The sequence below is a fragment of the Adiantum capillus-veneris genome, chromosome 12, assembly GCF_014529385.1.
Source record: "Adiantum capillus-veneris isolate H3 chromosome 12, ASM1452938v2, whole genome shotgun sequence".
Lineage (NCBI taxonomy): Eukaryota > Viridiplantae > Streptophyta > Polypodiopsida > Polypodiales > Pteridaceae > Adiantum > Adiantum capillus-veneris.
This window is the reverse complement of record NC_140942.1, coordinates 20,032,263-20,055,986: the sequence shown is the minus strand read 5'-3', so window position 1 is coordinate 20,055,986 and position 23,724 is coordinate 20,032,263. Positions and strand designations below refer to the sequence as shown.

Here is a 23,724-nt window from a genome sequence, read left to right as displayed (position 1 = left end):
CACATATCCGGATTTTCCCAATGTATTCACTCGAATACAAATGGGGAGGTAGTAGTGGGATATTCCATACAGGATAGCTACTTGATGAAGAAAACGATGTTGTGTGTTACACAACCGTTGAGGAAAAAGGTTCTAACTGAGTGCCATTGTCCACCTTTTACGGGTCACTGCGGGATCGACACCACCTTGAAAGGTGTGGAGCGTTACTTCTTTTGGCTAAGACTGAAGAAGGATATGGACGACTTTGTATGCAGTTGTTTAGTATGCGAGAAGGTCAAGCTTGACGGGCATAAGACACAGGGATTGTTACAGTCTTTACCCATTCCCACCCGCCCGTGGGAAAGTATTGCAATGGATTTCATTTTTGATCTCCCGAAGACACAGAGTGGGCATGATGGCATTTGGATTGTGATCGACAAATTTAACAAGCAAGCTCACTTCATTCCAGTAAAGAAAACAGTCAAGCCGGATCATTTAGCGAGACTGTTCATTGCACAGATTTTCAAACTACACAGCATGCCTGAGATAATTGTCTTCGTTAGAGATCCCCGATTCACGAGTTTGTTTTGGAAGGCTATTTGGGAGAACATTGGCCACGGTTGTAGTTCTCATCATCTTTCCACCCGCAGACAGATGGGCAATCTTAGAGCCATTTGAGATCATTGAAGGTGCTCCGAAGGTCCACCCTTCCTTAGCATGAAAGATAATTTTTTTGAAGCCGACCAGTACACGAGGGACTTGGACACTGCATTTGCCAAGGTCCGGGAGGCTTTAGCAAAGTCTCACGAACGACACAAGAAGGCAACAGATTGACACCGTCGCGACTTGAAATTAAAGGAAGACGATTGGGTGCTCTTACGTTTTGAGAAGGCACGCCTAAGAAAGAAAAGGGAAAGGAGCGGCTTTTTCTAAAGCGTAGCATGAGGTATAATGGTCCTTTCTAGATAAAAGAAAAGATAAATGATGTCTCCTTTAGATTGAAGCTGCTTGATACTTAGAAGATTCACAATGCATTTCATGTGAGTCTATTGAAGCCTTTTAAAGGTGATGTGCCCGATAATGGGGAGCCAGATGAGCAACCCGAAGTGGAGGAAAGCGAGAAGATACTCGTTCCAGAATAGATATTAGCACACAAGGACAAAAAGATAAAAGATAAAGTGATTAGGCGATTCTTGGTTAAGTTTAAAAACTATCCTGCATTGCATGCGAAGTGGATGGAGGAGGAGGACCTAGCATATACTCCTTAGATTTTGAAACTTTACCTTGAAGCATTTGGTTTAGCATAGTCTACTTCGATAGAACCCCAAATTCAGCGAGGGTGAATCTATTGCAGGAGGTTTGCACAAGAGGGGAGTCACTCCGCCCCTTTGTCAACGGATTATCCCGATTTTGAATAGTCACCGATGTCCCCTTTGGGTTTCAGGGATACTAAAGGGCAATATTCTACTGTATGACTTTATAATTGGAATTCGCAAAAATGAAAATGATTGATTTGTACTTGACTTGTTTGAATGCAGGAACTGAAAGACGAAATGACTGCAGCATTTCGGTCTCATAAATCTCTATAGACATGATTGCAATAAGGATGAGTTAATTGGATATCCGTGAGGTTCGAAATGGATTTAGATGCAATTATTGAACACGTTGCCGATTAATCATGGTCTGAGATTTCGAATGAATTTGTATGTGATTTGTCATCTGATGTCTTGTGATGTCCTGTGATGTCTAGTGATGTGACTGCCGTTTTGTACAAGTGCTAGATGTGTCGTGTCTAGTGTGTCGGTACTAACTGTCAGTGTCTACTAAGACATTGACTGTTTACTAGGACAGTTTATGGCCTGTGTCTGTTTTGCAGGCGTAATCAAGGGCGATTACAATTCTTTCAAGAGAGAGGTATGTCACAAATTGGTGACGTGGTAGGCCCCTCGGATACACACCTTGTTGGTAGAATCTTTGTAAAATGCGCCGACAGGCTGACGTGGCAATTTGTATGGACGCCCGCAAATTCCGCTTTGACTGCGATGTTCCGCAAAACATGTTGGGCTGTTGACGTGGCAGTATGTACGGATCTCCGCAATTGGCGTTGGCTGCTTTTGAATGGCAGATTTTAATCAATGCTTTTGGGAGCCATTGCTTTTGAGTTTACTTTATGGGGCTTTGTTTTTGGGCATCCTTGTAGGAATAAATAAGTCTTTTGGGCCTCATTACTCAGAGCATCTGGACGCAGAGTCTGAGTGTGAGTTCTTGCGGACTCTCTTGTACTTTGCACACAGATTAATATAAAAAGAAATGCCGAAGGGGGCGCAAGTCTTTGGGGCCAATACCTCTTGGCATGAAACTACGCCGGGCCGTGTTGTCTTTTGTGAAATGTTTTAAAGTGAATCTCTGTTGTGTCGCGGTCGAATCTTGACTTGGGGTGTCCAAGTTTGTTACAGCCTCGCCAAGAACACGAGGCAAATTGCTGCAACTCAGTCCAATCTAATCCATAATCCTCCCACCATAGGGCCACCTCAATCTTGGTGTGATCCAATTGTGTATCTAGAGAACCATAAGAGCCCTCTTTTGCAGAGAGAGAGAGAGAGAGAGAGAGAGAGAGAGAGAGAGAGAGAGAGAGAGAGAGAGAGAGAGGTGATCCCTAACCTTATGCCGGTGGTCTTCGTGTGAAGAGTTCAAGCATCTCTATGAATTCGTATAGTTGGTGTCCTAGTTTCTCCTACGGATAGGTTTTAGGGAGTGGGGCCTGTTTTGTGGTTGTGTCCGACCAGTGTGAGGTAGGTTTCTCATGTCGGGTTGTGTTTAGCTGTAAGGTGCAACGGAATGAATGATGAACTTTGCTCAAGATGAGTGCTTCGAACTGTGCTCAAGGTTCCTTTTACTTACGGAAGGGAGAGCCTTCCGTTCCTTTAGTGAGAGATTGCAATGGACACAAACAAAGTGAATGGACACTGTGCGCGAAGGTGCATGAGACTGAGAGATAGAGAGAGAAGAGAATACGACACCAGAGACGTTGTAAAACCCTCCTCCAAGGGCCCCACTCTCGATGGCGAGAATGGTCTACTATGGATTGCACAATCTGGTACAAGATGCTGATGCAAATCTAATGATTATGTCGAGGCCGACGGTGATGACAACGCAAACGAGACTATGGCTGAAAACTGAATGCTTCGAATTGGTTCTTGTCGGGGTGTTTCTTCTTATCTGCTTTGGCTGAATTTGCTGATGTAAAGTGCCGGTTTGGGCTGCCACAAACGCTGGTCATAGGCTGTGCAAAAACGCTGCTGAAGGCTGGCTGTTTTGCTGGGTTTCCTTGCTGAATTTGCTGCTGCAACCACTGCTGAAAAGGCTGGTTCAAGGGCCTGAAAAACGCTGTACAGCAGGTTGAAAAACGCTATGCTCTATAGCTGAAAAACGCCATATGAAATTGTCTCCAAAAACGTTGGCAGGGCTATTCCTTTGCTGGCTGAAATCGCCAAGGCTCAAGGCTAGAGATGCTAGGGAGCTTGTGGTAAAAACGCTGCGATTGTTGGGGTAAGACGCCACCAAGGGGGAAGTCTTGCTTGAGAGAGGTTCTTGTTCTTGTTGAGAGTTGGCCTGTTGAGCACTGCTCCTGCTGCCTCATCTGCCAGAAAGTGCTAACTCTGGTTTGCTTATATATTATCTTAGCAAAATTGCCCTACCTAGTTCCCAACAAAAGTCACTTAATAAATAAGTGAAAAATGTCAAAAATAGGGAAAATAGGTTTAATGCACTGGAAAATGCTCCTGATGGATTCTGTTGGATTCTGATGGTAATGTTGATGATCATGCTGTGTGCAACCGGAGGATATGCATCTAATCTAAGTGACTGGTCATGCACGGTCTGCGAACAGACTCACAAAAGTGCCAGATCACTTTCTATCCTAGACTGACTTGACTGAATTGAACCTTGGTCGTGCTGTAGCTTGTCCACGGACACATAGGGTTGGATGTGTCACGTGACAGGTACTGGTACCGAACTGTATGGCGTCAAGGGAGATCGCCAATAGCATCCGGAATATTGGAAGGGACTCTTCGCCGGCCCACTCTGATGTGTGGGTCGTGCGGTACTTGAACTTCATAAAGGTCTGCAAAGCTTGCTTCTTTGGGCCGCGCCGAAAGCGACACAAAGTCTTCTGTGGCTCCTTCGATGCTTCAACTTCGTCTAGAGTCATGCTTCTTCAGTTAAGAATCTTCGAGGCTGAAAATTCCTGAAGCCACTTTCAATACAAAAACATGAACATACCCATTCCATGTAAAGTGACTGGAAAAAATCTCGTCTTCCTTAAAGACTGTGCATGCAATGTAGATGAACAAATAGACGGAGTGCCAAACCGTTCACCACATACACGCAAACAATGAGATCGAATATTTCTCTTCTGATCTAAATCAATCAAGTGTGGCAATTCACAATGGAAATGCCCATGCTTGGTGCTCATACTTTCATGTGCTCTTTCTATAACTGTGTCATGCAAAGGAAGAGACATGGAATGTGACTTTCTTGAATGGAAACATTTCATCTTTTCATTAGAAATCCTCATACATCTGTGCTCATCCATGAGTGAAACGTGCTCAACGTACAATATGTTATGCCTAGGAAAAGGGATTACATAAAGATGCTGACTAAAATACAGGAAACGATCACGAATGAAACACTCGTATAATGCGTGCTGACGAATCATTCGAACACATAGTACTTCCTGTAAGGGTTCTTTGGACCTATGCTTGAGAGCCAAGATCGGTTCGTCGTGTTTGATCAAATCTTCCTGCGAGGGTATTGTGGACCTCGACTCGAGAGCCAAGATCGGCTCTTCGTGATTGATCAAATGTGCAATGAGGTTAGCTTCACTAGAAATAGTCAACTAACCCATCATTCTTGTGATCAATCACATCGTGGTCATACAAATCATCATGCTTGTGAGAAATCACATCTTGATCATCATGCAAATCATCATGTTTGTCATTGTCATTCAAATCATCAGGTTCATCATTATCATGCAATTCATCATGCAAATCTTGTGTATCATGCTTTGGAGAAGATGAGATCGAGAGTCTCCTTCTCCTGAATCCGTTCAATCTTCGCCTGCACATTAGAAATGAGAGATGGAGAATGAATAACTTGCTCTCCACGAATAACAATGAGAGAGTCACTTCTGGCATTGAAAGTGAACGTATTTTCCGCCCAATCAATGAGAGGGTTATGCTCACGAAACCATCGAATGCCCAAAATCATATCACATCCTGAGAGAGAAGAGACAAAAAATTTTCTACGGAAAGCAATTTGTTAATTGTAAACAACACATCAAGGCACTCTTTTTGATGAGAGAATCCATACCGGGAGCGAAGCCAGAGACCTCAAGAGGAGATTTCTGACTAACCTCTAGGCGGGCTCTCTGAACAAGAGGGACTAATCACATCATGCATACTGCCTGGGTCAAACAATATGACAAGACGTTGCCGCGTCATATGACCATAATATTTAAGGAGAGATTCATCAATGGGAGGGTCAGGAGAAACTTGGGACACACTCGTGTTATCATTTATTGCATTGACAGAGGAAGTGGGTTCTGTTAGAGCGCGCTTGATCATGCTCACGCTCAAAGCTGTCTTGTCTGAGTTGGCGTTCATGCTCCAAGGCTTCCTGTTGTTTTGCTTTTCTTTCGAGTTGTGCCATCGCAACGTGATTCGTTTCTTGTTGTTGTGCCATCATCTCCAACATCGACTTGACCATCGCCTCCATAGGATTTGGTACAAGCCCTGGCGTAGACGGCGTAGGGGGAGGGTCAGGAAACCTCCATGGTGAGGAAATTCTTGTTCACTACTTTCATGCCCATCACCTCCATGCGAAGTATCCATTCCGCTTCGGGTGATGACCATACACTGTGATCTTTGGTTCTTAAGTTCACGAGGAACTTGGATTCTTGTGGGTCTTGGGTCCAGAAACTGGGTTGTGTTAAGCATCATGAGGTGCCTTATTTTTTGGAAATTGGATTTGCAAAGAGGGGCTCAAAAGCAATGTGTGTGGAGCTGCTTGGGAGAGGCGACCAGATTGGAGCTCAAGAGGGGTGTAAAAGCACCTTTTGGCGGAGTAGTTCGGGAGAATTCAGGTGTGATGTCCACTTCGCCTGGAGCTCTCTGTGCAAAGGAATGGACCAGCTTGGAGACTTTGCGGCTTGGTTAGTGCGGCCACCCTTGGAGTGTGAGAAGGCTTCCCTACTTCCATATCTTGCAACTTCATAGGCCCCCCCTTGCTCGAGCGCCAGCGACAAATTGAACGGTAATAACTAAGCTCATTGGAATTCGATTATGCGGCTCTCGTTCTCACGAAAAGTCTTATGGGATATTGTCGATGGTTCGAAGCCCCGTCCCACAAGGGATGCCAACAACAGGTACACTCGCCTTCAAGTTGATGAATATCTCAAATCGTGTGTTGATTGGGATGCGGCTAATGTGAAGGCAATGTCGTCCATTGTGCAATCTCTTACAAAGAACATTTCTCGAGTCATTCAGACTTTTGAAGCCTGCCAATGATATGTGCTTCAAGCTCGTCGGAATGTTTGATCAGGATTCTACGATGTGAGCAGTCACCCTTTTTGGACAGTTATCTGCCATCCAGTTTCCACGAGGAAGCTACATGCAATCATTTTTCATGAAGGCTAATGTTATTCATGATCTACTATTCGCTATGAAAAGTGCATTGACGAGTACTCAGTTAGCTACTTTGGTTCTCACGAAGTTGCTTGAGGCGTATGAAACAATGTCTTGGCCGCAAACCCTCACCAACCTCAAACACCGGAGGAATAGCCTATGTAATGGAAATGGCCTATGAACTTTGAGAATAGCGGAATTAAAAGAATTAGAGTGAGCATTTTTGTGAGACTACTTTGAGAACATAGAGGGTGAAATTAATTAGCGGTAGCAACATAACCATTATACTTAATCAACTTGTCATGAACAATACTTTTGCAAGAGAGAGAATTAGAGAACATGACAACAGTTGAGGACCTGATTTATGTGGAGCCGGTTCCAATAGGCTTCTGTATTATAGATTCTTTCGTCAAGAGAGACTTGGTACAATAGAATCGTTGTGTTCCTTGTGACGTAGGTGATGCAATGAAGATGGAAAGCTTCATGCATCACGAGCATAACATAAACTTTGTAAAAGCATTAACCATACCTGGCTTCAGTCCCAAGGCCTCAAACACCTTCAAAGGTGGAGAGGGCTAGCGGGGAATGAGGGTAGGGAAGAGGAAGAAGAAGCATTCGTAGAAGAAAAGAAATAGTTCCTCACCTTATATTGTTGTTTTGATCTTTAGCGCTTCTAGTATTTTTAATATAGCTTGACAAATGCTAGCCTTTATCATGGCTGAGTATGCCCATCACCTCCGGAGGGTGATAGAAACTCAGCTTGTTGGTTTTGTAGAGTACGTTCAAAGCATGAATGACCTCTATATAAACCTGCACCTACTCTTGGGCACTGACGACGTGAGTAGGGATGTCATAGCTGTTGTCCAAGCTATGCATGATAAAGGTGATAATCTTATTCTTCCTGTTTGGACAAGCAGCGAAGTTGAGATCACATATTGTCAAGTTTGGTTCTTTGCTCTTCGTAGGTTTGTAGTAGTATTCATTTTTCGATTTCGTGTTTAGCTTACCCGAGGACTTAAGAATGTGTTTCGTTAGAAGTTGTTGTGTGAAGTTTGATTTCTAGGATTAAGTTTTTAAGATGTCTTATCCTTTTTTTGCTTAAAGTTGAGTACTTGTTTTAAGCCAAATACGTTGCGTCAACTTATTTTACACATGCCTTTTCTAAAAACATTTTTAAGTTAATAATGTTTTGTTTTATATAGTTTTGTTTCGTAGCAAACAAAGTGATTTAGTTAGTTTGTTTGTTTGTTTTTGTTTTTCTTTTCTTTTCTTGTGTCCCTTGCTTTTATAGTTTTATGAGTGCTTTATTTCTTCTTATAATTCGTGAGTTCAGACTATTCTGAACTTATGAAGGTATACTCTTCTTGCTTAGCATACATAATAGCATAGTAATGAAGATAGAGAAGATGGCAAGCTTAAGCATTGAAGCATGGCTCTTGGTTGGATTTGCATTCCATAGCCAAGAGTGTTGGTGTAGGCAGTCAACTTCTCAACAAGCTTGGAGAAGGAGATGGAGCTCTTGCACTTTGCCCAAGTGAGAATGAGCATGTGAGTGTGTGTGAGAGAGAGTATACCCCTCAAGCACACCCCAAGCTTGCTTTGGTCGATGAAACCAGCCCGTGGGGCGGTAGGCTTTGGCTTTCACCCAAAATTCTTTACTTTAGACACACACAGAGAGAGCTTGCAAAGGTAACCTGCGACGGGGATCAACATTTAAACCACACACACGACTCGGAAGCTAGAATGCTCCGAGCAGATGCCGACAACATGTAGGCCCCAAAATTGGCACCCCTTTCGGTATTTCTTTATTCTTTAAGAGGGTAGCTTACAAGAAGAGTCCTGGGAATTCTTTACGTATATCCAGCTAGATACCACCTGTTCCGGCAAAATTTCGGCAGCATAGCAGCCCCAAAACTTACCCGAAACCAATTCCCATGCTTGAACTGACTTCCATTGACATAAACCCTCTGAATATTGCCCAAAAACAGTAAATTCAGCATGTTGTATTTACTAGTTTTTTCCCCTGTTTTCAGCCCTAAACAATCCCTCAACCGTCCTCTAGCAGTGGGACACTGCTCCCAATGGTTCTGGCATCCGTATGGCGTACCCACTCTTAAGGTCTATCCTGCTGAAAATTGCAGCACCCTCTAAACAATCGAAAATATCATCAATCCTAGAAATAGGAAACCTATTCTCGATGGTATTCTTATTCAGCGCACGGTAATCAATACACATGCGCCATGAGCCATCCTTTTTCTGTACTAGGAGCAAAAGGGTGAAGAACTAGGCTGAATCAGCCCCTTCTCTAATAACTCCTCAACCTGGCCTATAATCTCTTTCTGTTGCGCCGCACTAACCTTGTAGGGAGGTCTATTTGGTGGGCTACACCCTGACACCAAATCTATCCGATGGTCCTCATGTCTCTCTGGCAGCAATTGCGACGGTAATGAATCAGAAAAACAATCACTAAACTCTCGCAAAAATGTTGACCTTTCTTTATCTAACACATAAATTTGACTGACAATTATTTGAGACATCACATGCAAAAATCAAGTACACAGAAAGACGATTCTTTATTACAAAAGTGATAGCCGAAGCAAATACAATAGGCACACGACTCCCCTTTGAGCTTTACATCCAAAACATGAGTTTTGCCGCTATGTTGAAGGGTGATCGTCTTGCCGAAGGCATCCAGCACGCCATGTACTCTGAACATCCATGGAATTCCAAATATCACATCGCATCCTTCCAATGGCATGATATAAAATTCTTCTGTGTCTACATATGATTGAATATGCAGACGCAGCTTTCCAATAATGGGAGTAACACACTCTGAGTAGCTAGGACATGCCAACCCTGCCTCTACCGTGTACCCCATCTCTTCAGCTCTAATGCCCAGCTTCATAGCTAACTCTGGTGAGATAAAGTTTGCTTTGGCACCTGGATCAAAGAAGATGAGTGCCGTCGGATCTCTAACTTTACCCCATGCTCTACATAACTCGCTGGCATCTGTACTGGGCGTCACCCACCATATCTGGCACCAAACTTGTTGTGGGTTTAGGCTTCTTGCCTTTCTAGTCCTCTTTATCATCTGAGTCAGCTGGTCTTTTCCTTTGGGGACAATTTGTAGCAAAGTGACCAGGCTGCTCGCATATAAAGCATTTCTTTTCAGCCATTAACACCTTCTTTTCCTCGAGCGACTTACGCACAAAAGGCTTCCTTTTTTGTTTCTTTGCCTGCGCTCCAGAAGTCCCGGCTGAATCCTCAGCTTTGGTGGCCTTTTCTGACCCCTGTGACGCTTCATGAGCTGTTTTCACAAAGGGCTTCTTCGCTGAATTTTTCTTTTGCTGCCCTCCTTTCTCGTTGCTCCGAAACTGTCACAAAGTGATGACGTGGCGGATAGCAAAAACTCTAAAATTCTTGCAAACCATAATTTTTGCCAAAAACCCTAATTTCCGGAAATCAATGTGGTTGATTTGTTTTTTGAAAAATGATGAGCGACCCGAATTTTGCTTTTTTTTTTAATATAAAAAAAGAGAAAAGACTCTCTAAGAGAGAGAGAGAGAACTGATGCTTTTTATTTTAAAAGCTTTTGGGGCTGTGCTTTTGGGCATCCCTTGTATTTTTAAATAAGTGGAGAGAGCTTCACTTCTCAGAGCATCTGGACACAGAGTCTGAGATTGAAACCCTAGCCACTCTCTTGTACTTTGAATTGATTAATATAAAAAGAAATACCGAAAGGGACGCCAGTCTTTGGGGCCAATATCTCTAGGCACGGAACTCCGTCGGGCCAGTGCAAATCTATTGTGATCTGTGAATTGTTTTGAAGTGGTTATTTGGTGCTGTCGCGCTTGATTTTTGACTTGGAGTGTCCAAGTCTGTTACAGTGGTATCAGAGCACGGCCGATTTCTCTTCTACGGGAAATCCGATCCTCCAATTTTTTTTCCGCGGCACCTATGGATTTAGGCAATGATGATCGACTCCCTCTGCATCTGGAGATGCGGACAGGGATCACAACGAAGATTCCGGTAGAGAGTATGGCCCGCCTTGTCCTACTTAGGCGGAGCGGCGAGAGATGGAGTGTCGTTAGTTGATCGACGATGCAACAAAGATGATGCTCAATTTTGCCAAGGACCCGAAGATGGCAAAATATATGAACCAGACCTCTTTGGAAGAGGTACAGATGGAGTGGCAGAGAACCACAACACCACTCCCGAAACCCGCTCTCAAGAAACCTTCTGCCTCCAAGAAAATATACGGAGAAGGAACTGGAGAACGTGGTTGATGCACGGATTGCTCAGCTTTTTGACGCGCAAAAGAAAGCCAAAAAGCACGGCAAAAAGCAGAAGAAAAGCACTGACTTTTCAGGTTATTTGGGTCGTCAGTCGACTTTTGACAAGACAAAGAAACGGAAGAAGCGTGTTCGATTTGAAGGAGTACCCAATTCTTCTTCTTCTGATAGTTCTTCTAGCTCCTCGGATTCGAGCGAAGAAGACAAAAAAGGTAAAAAGCGAAGCAAGAAACAAAGCTTCGGAAAGGGCAAGAAAAAGGCAAAGAAGGCTACATCTCGCCAAGAGACTGACAGTTCTACTGAGTACTCGTCTACAGACAACTCAGATTTCGATGACGGAAAGTTTTATGCGAACAAGAAGAATTTTTACAAAGCCAACCAGTATGACTTTCTCGAAGATAAAAGCAAGAAAGTCCGAGAGTTTAAGGAAGGTGGCCAGTCGATCAAGTTTGATACTTTTCAGGATTCTCAGATGCTTCGAAGGCTGTCTTTTATACAGCAGTTTGACATCTCTTTCGCGGTGTTGGGGTATAAAGCCCAATGTGGTCGCCCAGGTAAGTGGGCGGGCCGCCAGGTATGTACACATATTCTTTTGTAAAAACCTAATAAGAACTCACTATGCTCTACACATTACAGTAGAGTGAGTTCACCATATCGTCGTGCTCTTCTTCTCGCATTCTCTCTCGCGTCGCACTTCCGCTCGTACTCCTTCAACTGGTATCAGAGCTCAGATCGAGGCTCGGGGCAGCACTGGAGGAGGCTAGAGTCACCAACTCAGATTGGAGTGAAATTCGACAGGCGAAGACACGGCCCCAAATCTCGTGGGACAGCCCAAAGGGCTTGGTGTTGTCAGAATTTCATTCTGAGGTCATCTCGGCCACCGTTCGGCTTCGACAAAGGTCTGCACGGGCCATTTTCGACTACGTGGTCTCGACGGGTGCAGATCCGACTCTGCAAATTTGGGGTTTTCGGCCTATGACTGCAAGTGCTGAGGATATCGACACTCCCAGAGTGTTGATTTGTGGCTGTCTACACATCGAAGGACGGCTCACAGTTCTTGGAGGCGTGTCACATACGACACGGGCGCATCTACACACAGACTGTAGGCGACATCCACTAGTTCATCAGGTAGCTTGTGTTTGCTGCTTGATATTCCAGATTTCATCCTGACAGTGCAGGTACTTCCACATGGGATGTATTGTCAGAGATGATGTATGTTTGTTGAGGGTTTGCTGGCTGTGAGTCACGCAACAAACAACTGCCGCAGTGGTTACAGCATATAGTGGGAAATTTGTGGATGTATGACTTTGTGGGAAGTCTATGTACTGTCAGATTTACTGCAGCCTTTGTTGAGGGTCGAGTGAGGTTTTATTGAGCTGGGGGATTCTCGAATGTTGAGATCCTTTCGGTGATACAGGTCTTGGAGCGATCCCTCGAGCACCCTTAGATAGGCAGCTAGGATGTATTGACTGTGAGCTAGACAGTTGGGATTGCATCTTTGCTTTATTGCCGTTGAGGCATTGTCACAGTCTATGCTTACAGGACAGTGACAGGACAGTGAGAGACAGTACAGGTGCAGGACAGGTTTACCCGCAGCTTACAGTGTCAGAGAGACAGTGTTTTTTGAGTACACCAGAGCCATTTTACAAAGGAGACTCTGCCGAAATTTATGCAGAATTTGAAGTTTTCTTGGTTCATTTGACAGGTTGATATTGGTTCAGAGGTCAGTTTATAGGGGGAACTCTGCCGAATTTTTCCCAGGAAAGTAAACCACTGTGAATCGTAGCTATGGTTGGATCACAGGATACTGCTCTTTACAATATCAAGAAGCTGGATGGAACCAATTTCCCATTGTGGAAGAAGCAGATTTGGCACGTGTTGGTACAAAAGAAGCAGATAAAACCTATAAAGCTCAAGGGGATAAAACCAGAAGATATGGACGAAGATGAATGGAGCGAAATGGATGAATTGGCACTTTCTACCATTATGCTGACTTTGGCAGAAAGCGTTTACTTCAATGTAGCAGACGAGATGTCGGCTTATCAAGCAAGGTTAAAGCTGAGTGATCTTTATGAGAAGCAGAGTGCAGCTTCACAGGTATACTGGCTTAAGAAGCTTGTTGACTTGAAGATGAAAGAAGGGACACCTATGTCCTATCATCTGAATGAATTCAACACAATCTATAGTCAGTCGTCAGCTCAAGGTGTCAAGTTTGATGAACCTGTTAGAGCTATGTTCCTGTTGATCACATTGCCGGAAAGTTGGGACACTTTTCGCACAGCTTTGAGTAATTCTGCACCTCCAGATGGTTTGAACATAGCAGGTGTAGAAGGAAGTCTGCTTACTGAAGAAACCAATAGAAAGACAATGGACAAAGGCAAAGGAACAGCCTTAGTTGTCAGGGGAAGGACCAAAGAAAAGTACAAAGGTGGAAAGAGGAATCAGTCTCGTAGCAAGTCCCGCAGTGCTAAAGGCAAGAGTGACATAGAATGCTACCACTGTGGCAAGAAGGGTCACATGAAAAGAGACTGCAGAGAATGGAAAGCAGAAAAAGACAAAGAGAAAGCTGAAGACCATGGTGAGAAGAACAAGTTCTCAGTGAAGATTCAAGAAATAAATGTGACAAACATTGTTGCAGAGGATGACAGTCTAGTGTCAGGAGACATCTACTTGTTGAAGAATACAATGGACTCAGCTCTTCTTATAGCATCTGATGGAAATGCACTGAGTGACTGGATTATAGACTCAGGGGCATCACTTCATGTGTCTCCAAACAAGGAGTGGTTTACTTCTTATGTGACCACTAAAGATCATGTTCGGCTAGGCAATGGGCAAACATGTGAGATCTTAGGTGTTGGAGATGTTCAATTGAAGTTTCAGAATGGCTCTTCTTTCACGCTGAAGAATGTGAGACATGTTCCCGCAATTACAAAGAGCTTGATCAGCACAGGTTTACTCGATGATGTTGGCTACGTCACCATTTTTGGACAGAACATGTGGAAGATATCCAAGGGTTCTATGACAGTAGCACATGGAGTAAAGTCTGGAGGACTTTACATGATTTATGTATCAAATGTCTCTAAAAATGTAATCAATGTAACCGAGCAGCCGAACGTTTCCTTGTGGCATAGCCGGTTAGGACATATGTCCAAGAAGGGAATGGAAATCTTGTCTCGTTCTGGTTATTTGCCTGGCTTTTCATTTAATGATTTTGAATTCTGTGAACATTGTCTGTATGGTAAGCAAACACAGCAGCCACATAAGCATAGAAGCAGTAGAAGAGATACACAGTTGGCACTTGTTCATAGTGATTTGTGTGGACCTATGCCTAACCTATCTCTAGGGGGAGCTTCTTACTTTATGACATTTATAGATGATTACTCGAGGAAAGTATGGGTTTACTTTCTCAAGCACAAGGATGAAGCGTTTAGTGTTTTGAAAACGTTTGTGACACTTGTGGAGAATCAGAGTGGCAAGAAGCTTAAATGCTTACACACTGACAATGGTGGAGAGTATGTTTCAAAGGCCTTTCAGGACTTTTGTGAGTCAAAAGGTATAAAACGTGAACTTACTGCTCCTTACAATCCTCCTCAAAATGGTGTTGCTGAGAGGATGAATAGGACCATACAAGAGAAGGTCAGAAGTATGTCGTCTAATGCACAGCTGCCAAATGGGTTTTGGGCTGAAGCTGTATCAACAGCTGTTCATCTTGTAAATAGATCTCCTAGCAAGGTTTTGCAGAAGGATTCAGTGCCAGAGATGGTATGGTCAGGCAAAATGCCCTCATACAAGCATCTCAGAGTCTTTGGCTGTGAGGCATATACTCACGTTCCAAAGGAATTTAGGAACAAACTTGAGCCAAAGAGTAGAAAGTGCATCTTTCTAGGCTATGGTAATTCTGGTGAGATGGGGTACAGACTTTGGGATCCCGAATCCAGAAAGGTTGTCCGCAGCAATGATGTTCACTTTAATGAATCCAAATATCATTCTAAACCAGATAGGGTTGAGGAGATTAGAAGAGTTGTCTTCCAAGAAGATGGACCTGCACGTGCAAGACAAAATGTCAGGGCTCAAGAAGAGCAAGGACAAGATAGAGTGGAACCACAGGTTGTGGCTGAGCCTGAGCCACCTATTGTGCGTAGATCTGGACGTGTCACGCGACCTCCTGATAGGTTTGTTCCATCTATGAATTATGTCATGTTGACTGATTGCAATGAGCCTTCATGTTACAAGGAAGCAGTGCAAATGAAGGACTCCGGGAATTGGCAATTGGCCATGCAGTCAGAGATGACAGCTCTGCATAAAAACAAGACATGGAAGCTAGTTAAATTACCACAAGGCAAAAAGGCTCTACCTTGTAAATGGGTTTACAGGTATAAGATCACCGCTCATGATAGTCAGCCAAAGTACAAAGCAAGGCTTGTTGCCAAGGGCTTTAAGCAAGAACAAGGCATTGACTTTGATGAAGTCTTCTCTCCGGTGGTCAAGATGACTACATTGAGATGCTTTTTTGCATTGGTTGCCATATTAGATTTGGTGTTGCACCAAATGGATGTCAAGACAGCGTTCTTGCATGGTGATTTAGATGTGGAAATTTACATGCAGCAGCCAGAAGGGTTTGTTGAGAAAGGTAAGGAAGATTGGGTATGCCAGTTGTTAAAGAGTCTTTATGGCTTAAAACAATCACCGAGGGCATGGTACCATAAATTCCACAAGTTTATGCTTTCTCAAGGCTACAAACGTAGTGAGTTCGATCACTGTCTATATACAAAGAAGGCTAAGAATGGCAGTTGGCTGATCCTTATTTTGTATGTGGATGACATGTTGATTGCTAGCAAGCACTTGGAAGAAATTTCAGCTTTGAAGTCAAAGATGGCAAAATCGTTTGACATGAAAAACATGGGTGAGGCAAGTCATATACTTGGTATGCGCATTGAGAGAGACAGATCAAAGAAGTTGATTTGGTTATCTCAAACATAGTATATTGACAAGGTTTTGCAACGTTTCAATATGGAGAAGGGAAAGGCATTGAGTGTTCCATTGCCACCATATGTGAAACTTAGCAAAGAAGATTGTCCTGTGTCTAAGGAAGAACAGGCTGAAATGGATAAGATTCCATATGCGTCTGCAGTGGGTAGTTTGATGTATGCAATGATTGCTACTCGCCCAGACATTGCATTTGCAGTGGGAGTAGTAAGTCGATACATGTCAAACCCAGGAAAAAAACATTGGGAGGCAGTGAAAGGAATATTGAGATACCTGAAAGCTACAAAGAGTATGCGTATATGCTATGGGAGTCAGGAGCTAAGTGTAAAGGGTTTTACAGACTCAGATTATGCAGGTGACTTAGACAACCGAAGGTCTATGTCAGGGTATGTCTTTACATTGGCTGGTGGAGCAGTATCATGGCGTTCTAGATTACAAGATTGTGTTACTCAGTCTACTACAGAGGCTGAATATGTTGCAGCATCAGAGGCATGCAAAGAATCAATTTGGCTTAATCGACTAGTAACAGATTTGGGAATCAAAGAAGAGATGCCTGTGTTATATTGTGATAGTCAAAGTGCTATACAATTGGCTCGCAATCCAGTTTATCACTCAAAGACAAAGCATGTGGATGTGAAGTATCATTTCATCAGGGAAATGCTCGAGGATAAGCAACTTCAGCTTATCAAAGTTCACACCACAGAAAATCCTGCTGATCTACTTACAAAAGGACTTCCCTCAGAGAGCTTTGCGCATTTTCGCAAGCAGTTAGGTGTAGGGTAGTACATCACTTCTCTACATCTCTTGTATATTAGCTTGTATAGTAGCTTCTCTCACACTTGAAGTACCACATTGGACTTTAAGTGGGAGGTTGTTGGGGTATAAAGCCCAATGTGGTCGCCCAGGTAAGCGGGCGGGCCGCCAAGTATGTACACATATTCTTTTGTAAAAACCTAATAAGAACTCACTATGCTCTACACATTACAGTAGAGCGAGTTCACCATATCGTCGTGCTCTTCTTCTCGCACTCTCTCTCGCGTCGCACTTCCGCTCGTACTCCTTCACGCGGGAGGACGCTATTCAGAGCACTCCAAGATTCGGAGAGCTACCTCTTGCCTTACGGGAAAGGCTCGTACTTGGTGGTCCACGCTTCTTTTAACAAGAGTGCACCAGTTAAATGGCTGAAATTTAAGAAGCTTTTTATTTCTTCTTGGTTGACGCAAGAATATGAACGAGATGTACGAGCTGCTTGGAACCATCTTCGGATGACCAAGAAAGATACAATCAATGCTTATTGTGAAAGATTCTGGAGCTCTTTTCTACCTGCCTCTTCATTCAGATCTCGTTCAGAGAACAGATCGAGCGGTTTACCCTGGGTCTACCTACAGAGATCCGAGATCACTGCTTGGAACAGAAGTCAGCTTCTATTCAGGAGTTGATGAGTCATGCGAAGCGGGGCGTTGCCATTCACTCTGGCAGTCTGACCTACCCCACAGATGAGGCCATGACACAACGAGCCCAACAGACTTCTTGGAATGAAAGTAGAAAGAAAAAGAGCAACCTAGCGAAAAATGATGCACGACCCAAGCTTACTCTTGAGGAGAGAGCTCGCTTCATCAGAGAGGGGAAGTGCTTTGGATGCGGGGAACAGGGACATATCTCCGTGAAGTGCCCTAGTAAGGCACAGAAAGAACAGAATGATAAAGACGACGACAGGTCTGAGAGTTCGAGAGCAGCTGAGGAATGTGGCCAAAAAGGTAGATAGAAAAGCAGAACTGGTACCACATGGCGTGGGACCTGCACCGAATCTAATGAATGAAAGTACAAAGTTTGCCGCTTTTGGGGCAAAGTGAAGGATCAGGAAGCTCTTTTGAAGGAGCCTAGGCCAACTTCTTTTCACTTGGAATTGGCGGCTCGATTTGGAATTACATCCGACAGACTGACGCCATAGGCAGAGGTAGTTTGACTGGCACCCGGATGGGATGTTGCCATTACACCGAGCATTGGCAAACTTTGTTTGCAATGACAGGGGTGTTGAGGGCACGCGAGTGACGTTCTACTCAGGATCCGTTGGTACCACAAGAACTACGCCGTGGTTGACTACCGGGCCAAGAGAGCGACTTTGATAAATGAAGGGCTTACAGATCGTACTTGATTACTCATTCTTTTGGGAGAGAATTGAACGTTGGATAAAGGTTGAATATGTTTTGACCTGATCAAAGAAAGCGACTTTGATAAATGAAGGGCTTAGAGATTGTACTTGATTACTCATTCTTTTGGGAGAGAATTGAACGTTCGATAAAGGTTGAATATGTTTTGATCTGATCAAAAGAACACCAAGATTTTTCTCCACACTCATGCGGATTGCTTTTCAGAGGACGTGAAGATCAAACCATTGATCTGATATCTGGAAGCACGCCACCGAATCGGCCACCTTATCGTGTGAGCTGAGTACAAAATGAAAAGATTATGAACCCAGTGAAAGACCTCTTGGAAAAGGGTCTTGTCCAGCCTAGTACTTCACCGTATTGCTCTCCAGTGTTGTTGGTTTTGAAGAAAGACAGATCTTGGAGAATGTGCATTGATTATAGCGCTCTCAACAAAATTATCACCATCAAGAACAGATTTCCGATTCCTAGGATCGATGATATACTTGACAAGTTACAGGGATCCTCGTGCTTTAGCAGGATTGACTTGAAGAGTGGATATCATCAGATCAGGATAGCGCCAGGAGATGTCTACAAGACAGCTTTTCGGACGACTTTTGGGTTATTTGAGTTTTTGGTGATGCCTTTTGGCTTAACCAATGCTCCTGCGACATTTAACCGGATGATGGACAAGATTTTTCGAGAGTACAGGCTATTTGTTGGCACTTTCTTTGACGACATCATTGTTTTCTCCAAGAATGAGGCAGAACACAGAGATCATCTGCTTCAAGTCTTTCAGGCATTACGAGATCACACGTTAGTGATTAATGCAAAGAAAAGTGAATTTTTCCTACCAGAGATACACTTTTTGGGACACATTGTGTCAGCAGCAGGACTGCAAATGGACCCGGCCAAGATAGAGACTATTTGTGATTGGCCGGATTTGAGGAAATGTCCACGAAGTTAGAAGCTTCTTGGGACTGTGTTCGTACTACAGGCGGTTCATACGAAAGTTTGCAGAGGTTGCTTCCCCTTTGCATACCTTGACACAGAAAGGAGTACCTTTTTCGTGGGGACCCACAGAGGTGACTGCCTTTCCGACATTGAAAGAGAAATTGACTACGGGACCTATTTTGACTTTGCCGGACTTGCAAAAGTCATTTGAAGTATATTGTGATGCTTGTGGTCGTAGTCTGGGTGCGGTCTTGATGCAAGAAGGCCATGTCATAGCTTACGAGAGCCGTTTGTTCTCTAGGCCGGAGATGACAACACAGATCTATGAGAAAGAGCTTTTGGCGGTTATCCATGCTCTTACTTAGTGGCGGCATTACCTACTCGGAGCGGATTTTACTGTCTTTACAGACCATCAGAGTTTGCGCTACTTCTTGTCACAGAAGTAGCTTTCGGAAAAGCAGATGCGGTGGGCGAATATCTTGTCACAGTTCCACTTCCAGATTGTCCATGTGCAGGGACAGAAGAATGTGGTGGCAGATGCTTTGTCTCGGAAACCGTTGGTTCTGGCTGTTTCCGCGATACATCATAGGAGCTTCGAGGATATGGTCGATTAGTATGCCACAGATACAGATTTTGCGGATATTTTCACACGGATACGGGATGGGGAGACAGTAGCTGGATACTCCCTTCGGGAAGGCTACTTGATGAAAAAGACTATGTTGTGCGTTACACAGCCGATGAGGGATAAGGTTATCCTTTTACGGGTCATCGCGGCATTGCTACCACCATGAAGGGGGTAGAGAGATACTTCTTTGGGCCTAGACTCAAAAAGGATGTGGAAGAGTTTGTGCTCAGTTGCTTGGTATGCCAGAAGGTCAAGTTTGACAGGCATAAGGCACAGGGATTGTTACAGCCTTTACCCATACCCACCCACCCCTGGGAAAGTATTGCAATGGATTTCATTTTTCATCTCCCAAGAACACAGAATGATCACGATGATTTTCCGATTACATGGCACGTCTGATACGATTGTCTCCGATAGAGACCCCATATTTATGAGTTTGTTTTGGAAGGCAATTTGGGAGAACATTGGCACGCGGTTGCAGTTCTCGTCATCGTTCCACTTGTAGACTGACGGGCAATTTGAGATTGCCAATTCAGTGATTTTAGATTTATTGAAGTCTTGTATCTCGGATCAGAAGACTCAATGGGAAAAGAACTTACCTTTGGTGGAATTTGCCTACAATAACACGATACACTCTTCGACGGGGAAGACGCCATGTGAGATTGTTGAAAGTGCTGCGAAGGTTCCATCCTTCCTGAGCACGAAAGATTAGATATTTGAAGCAGATGAATATTCGCGAGATTTGGATACGGCTTTTGCCAAGGTTCGCGAGACTTTGCAGGAGTCTCAAGAACGATAGAAAAATGCAGCGGAACGCCATCGTCGCGACCCTAAATTGAAGGAGGATGATTGGGTGCTCTTACTTTTGAGAAGGCATGCCTACGAAAGAAAAAGGGAAAGGAGAGGCTTTTTCCAAAGCTTAGTATGCGATACTATGGAAGTTTCCAGATCACTGACAAGATAAATGATGTCTCCTTCCGATTGAAACTGCCAGATACTTGGAGGATTCATAATGCATTGCATGTGAGTCTCTTGAACCCTGTTAAGGGTGATGTGTCTGATGATGGGGAGCCTGATGAGCAACCCGAAGTGGAAGAAAACGAGGAGATCCTTGTTCCTGAACAGATTTTGGCACATAGTGATACGAAGAAAGGTAAAGTCTGAAGGCGGTTCTTGGTTGAGTTCAAGAACTTTCCTGCATTTGATGCGAAGTGGATGGAGGAGGAGCACCTAGCAGATACTCCTCGGATTGTGAAACTTTACCTCGATGTTTTGGTTTAGCATAGTCTACTCCAAACGGATCCCAGAAACTTAGCTTGGCCGAAGATCTGGTGCAGTGGGATGCACAAGAGGGGAGTTACTCCGCTTCTTTGTCAACAGATGTCACGATTTTGATACTAAAGTCACTGATGTCTCTTTGAGCTTCAGGGATACTGAGAGCTGACAGTATTCTGCTGGATGACTTTATGAAATGGAATTCCTTATTATGATACTCATTTGTTCTTGACTTCTTGTGAGTGCAGGAACTGATAGACGAAATGACTGCAGCATTTTGGTCTACTTGATCTCGAATAGACATGGTTGCAATAGGGGTTAGTCAATGGGACATCGATGAGGTCCCGATTAGACCTAGATGTGATTGCTAGCTACATTGCCGATAAATCATGGTCTAAGATCCCAATGAATGTTGAATGTCATGTGATGTCCTGTGATGTCTGGTGATGTCCTGTGATGTCGTGTGATGTGACTGTCGATTTTGTACAGGTGCTAGATGTGTGTTCTTAGTACGTAGGTACTAACAGTCAGTGTCTGCTAAGACGGTTTATGGCTTTTGTCGGTTTTGCAGGCATAATCGCGGTCGATTACAATGCTTTCAAGAGGGGGGTATGTCACAAAGTGATGACGTGGCGGACAATAGAAACCCTAATTTCTGCCAGAAACCCTAAAATTCCTGCAAACCCTAATTTCTGAAAATCGTGGAGGTTGATTTTTTTTTTTTTTGAAAAATGATGAGCGACGCGAATTTTGCTTTTTGATCACCTGTAGCCACTACTCACACACACAATAGTTCACAATGAAGATGAAGGCAGCCAAAATCAGCCTTCTCTCTCAAAATTGGGCGCCTCCATCTGATGTGTCCTTGCAGATTGCTCACGGGTCACCAAGTGTCCAGTTTGCCCCCTTTGAGTTAATTTCCTAGTACCCACCAACTCATAAAGTGTTGCGTGGGGCCTAAATGACTTTGAATTGAGCCTAGCCAACCGTTTACTACGCGGATTCCAGTGCCGATCGGTCCAACCAATTCGTGGCGACCTGGCCTCATTGCTGCGGGTGAATTTCTCGGCCGTTGGCCGTTTCACACTGGCCATACAATGTCCAGCCATTTGACTTCAAAAAGAGGGTCCCAAAAATTAAATAAAAATCAAGGGAAAGAAACCAACAACTAAGGTTAGTGGTTGTCACTGCCTCGTGATAGGCTGTCCATGGGCCATTGTGGTACTGACTTCTGATGGTCTAAAGGTGACCCCTAGGGTCACTTATATAGGGATCAAAGGCTGGGTCAGGAGTCTTATATTAAAATCCCACGACTTGGTAATTGCTGTCTAAATCTCACTTATTAGTAAGTTGAACTCACTTATAAGAGGTGCTTCATATGCAGTTAATTCCACAGACTTGGTACTAGTGCAATTGTACACTCCCCAATGCCAACACCTAACAGACACCGGTTGTGCTCATGTGTAATCTGAGGATATGCATTTAATCTAAAGTGCCTGGGCATGCAGGTCCTACGTATAGGCTCACAAGAGTCCCTAAACCCTAGAAATAGGAGTTAGCTTGTCCACATGCACATAGGGTTAGATCCGCAGGTGACATCAAATCAGCCAAAAAATCCTTGACGGTGATATGTCAGGCAAGTAAGTCTCGTACTACTGCTATGTGTTCTACTTTCCTCTTGAATAAGCCCTCCAACTTGTGGGCAGGTGATTTTCAAATGTCTTGCACAATTCTTTCACACATAACCTTATAACTTTTCCACATTTCAAGATGTTGTCCATGCCCATTAACTGGCGCGCACACCTCAGATTTCAGTGCCAATGGACCGTTGTCAAGCCACGCATGCGGCCAATTGGCCACACTTAAAACAGTCAATCAAAAAAATCAGAAGGGCTCCTTTTTGATTGCTTATTAAACTCAGGCATAACCATGTTCGAAGCTTGAGTTCTGGTGGCCAACATTTGAGATTTATGAGCACAGTGACGCATTTTCTTTTGTGAAAAAAATTTAGTTATTTACCTCACTGTGTGCTAAATAATTGTGAGATTTTTTTTAGTTTAGCTGCTCTTTTTAAGACTCACTCCTAGCTTCATATCTTATTAACTTGTCCAAGTTTAATTTGAAGTTTTTTAATGTCTATGAGACAGGTAGGATCAGCTGCAGCATTTTATAAGACCAAGATCTTCCATGCTGGACGGTTTGGTATTCTTTTAGGTTCTGCTGTACTAATTATCGCTTGGCTAAACTTAAGGTAGGCATTCTATTCTTGTCATGCAGCTGTAATAAGCTAGTTGTCTTTTACTAAGCTTCCTTGTTCTATCTGTTAAGTTTTTGTGAAAGCTCTCTCTACTTTGGCAGAAGCGTTTGCTCTGATTTCTTTGGTTTTTAAAGCATTTGTGGGATCACTGTTAGAGGTAACATTAAGAACTAAGTGTTCTAATAGGAGAGGTAGACGTACTAATGATTTCTGAGTATCAAGTGGCTGTGCACTCCAGGCATGCTGCTATCACCAGAAGCAGCTCTTCTTGAGGTGTCTAATCTAGTGGAGAGTAGGATGTTTGGGGCTCTTTTCTGATAGTATCTTCAGAATAATGAGGTGTGAATGGCTTTTGAAGATGCTGCACTTCGATGATTGGTTTAACACTTCCTCTGTGCGTGACATTTGCCTCTCAGGGTTTCATTTGTGTCCCCCTATTTTGGCCCGATGGTGACCAACTCTGTTAGAAATTTTGGCATTTTGATCATTCATGAACGAAAGGTGCTGCTAGTTTTCGCAACACCCG

At 43.7% G+C, this 23,724-nt stretch overlaps 1 protein-coding gene across 1 annotated transcript in view; it reads left to right on the top strand.

Annotated features, from left to right (window-relative positions):
• ABC4 (UbiA prenyltransferase family protein) overlaps positions 1-23,724 on the top strand; it is an 85,241-nt gene that overhangs the window by 2,266 nt on the left and 59,251 nt on the right. The window contains exon 2 of the mRNA XM_086524925.1: positions 23,089-23,192. Coding sequence (XP_086381051.1) covers positions 23,089-23,192 — 104 coding nt within the window. The remainder of the gene's footprint in view (positions 1-23,088; positions 23,193-23,724) is intronic.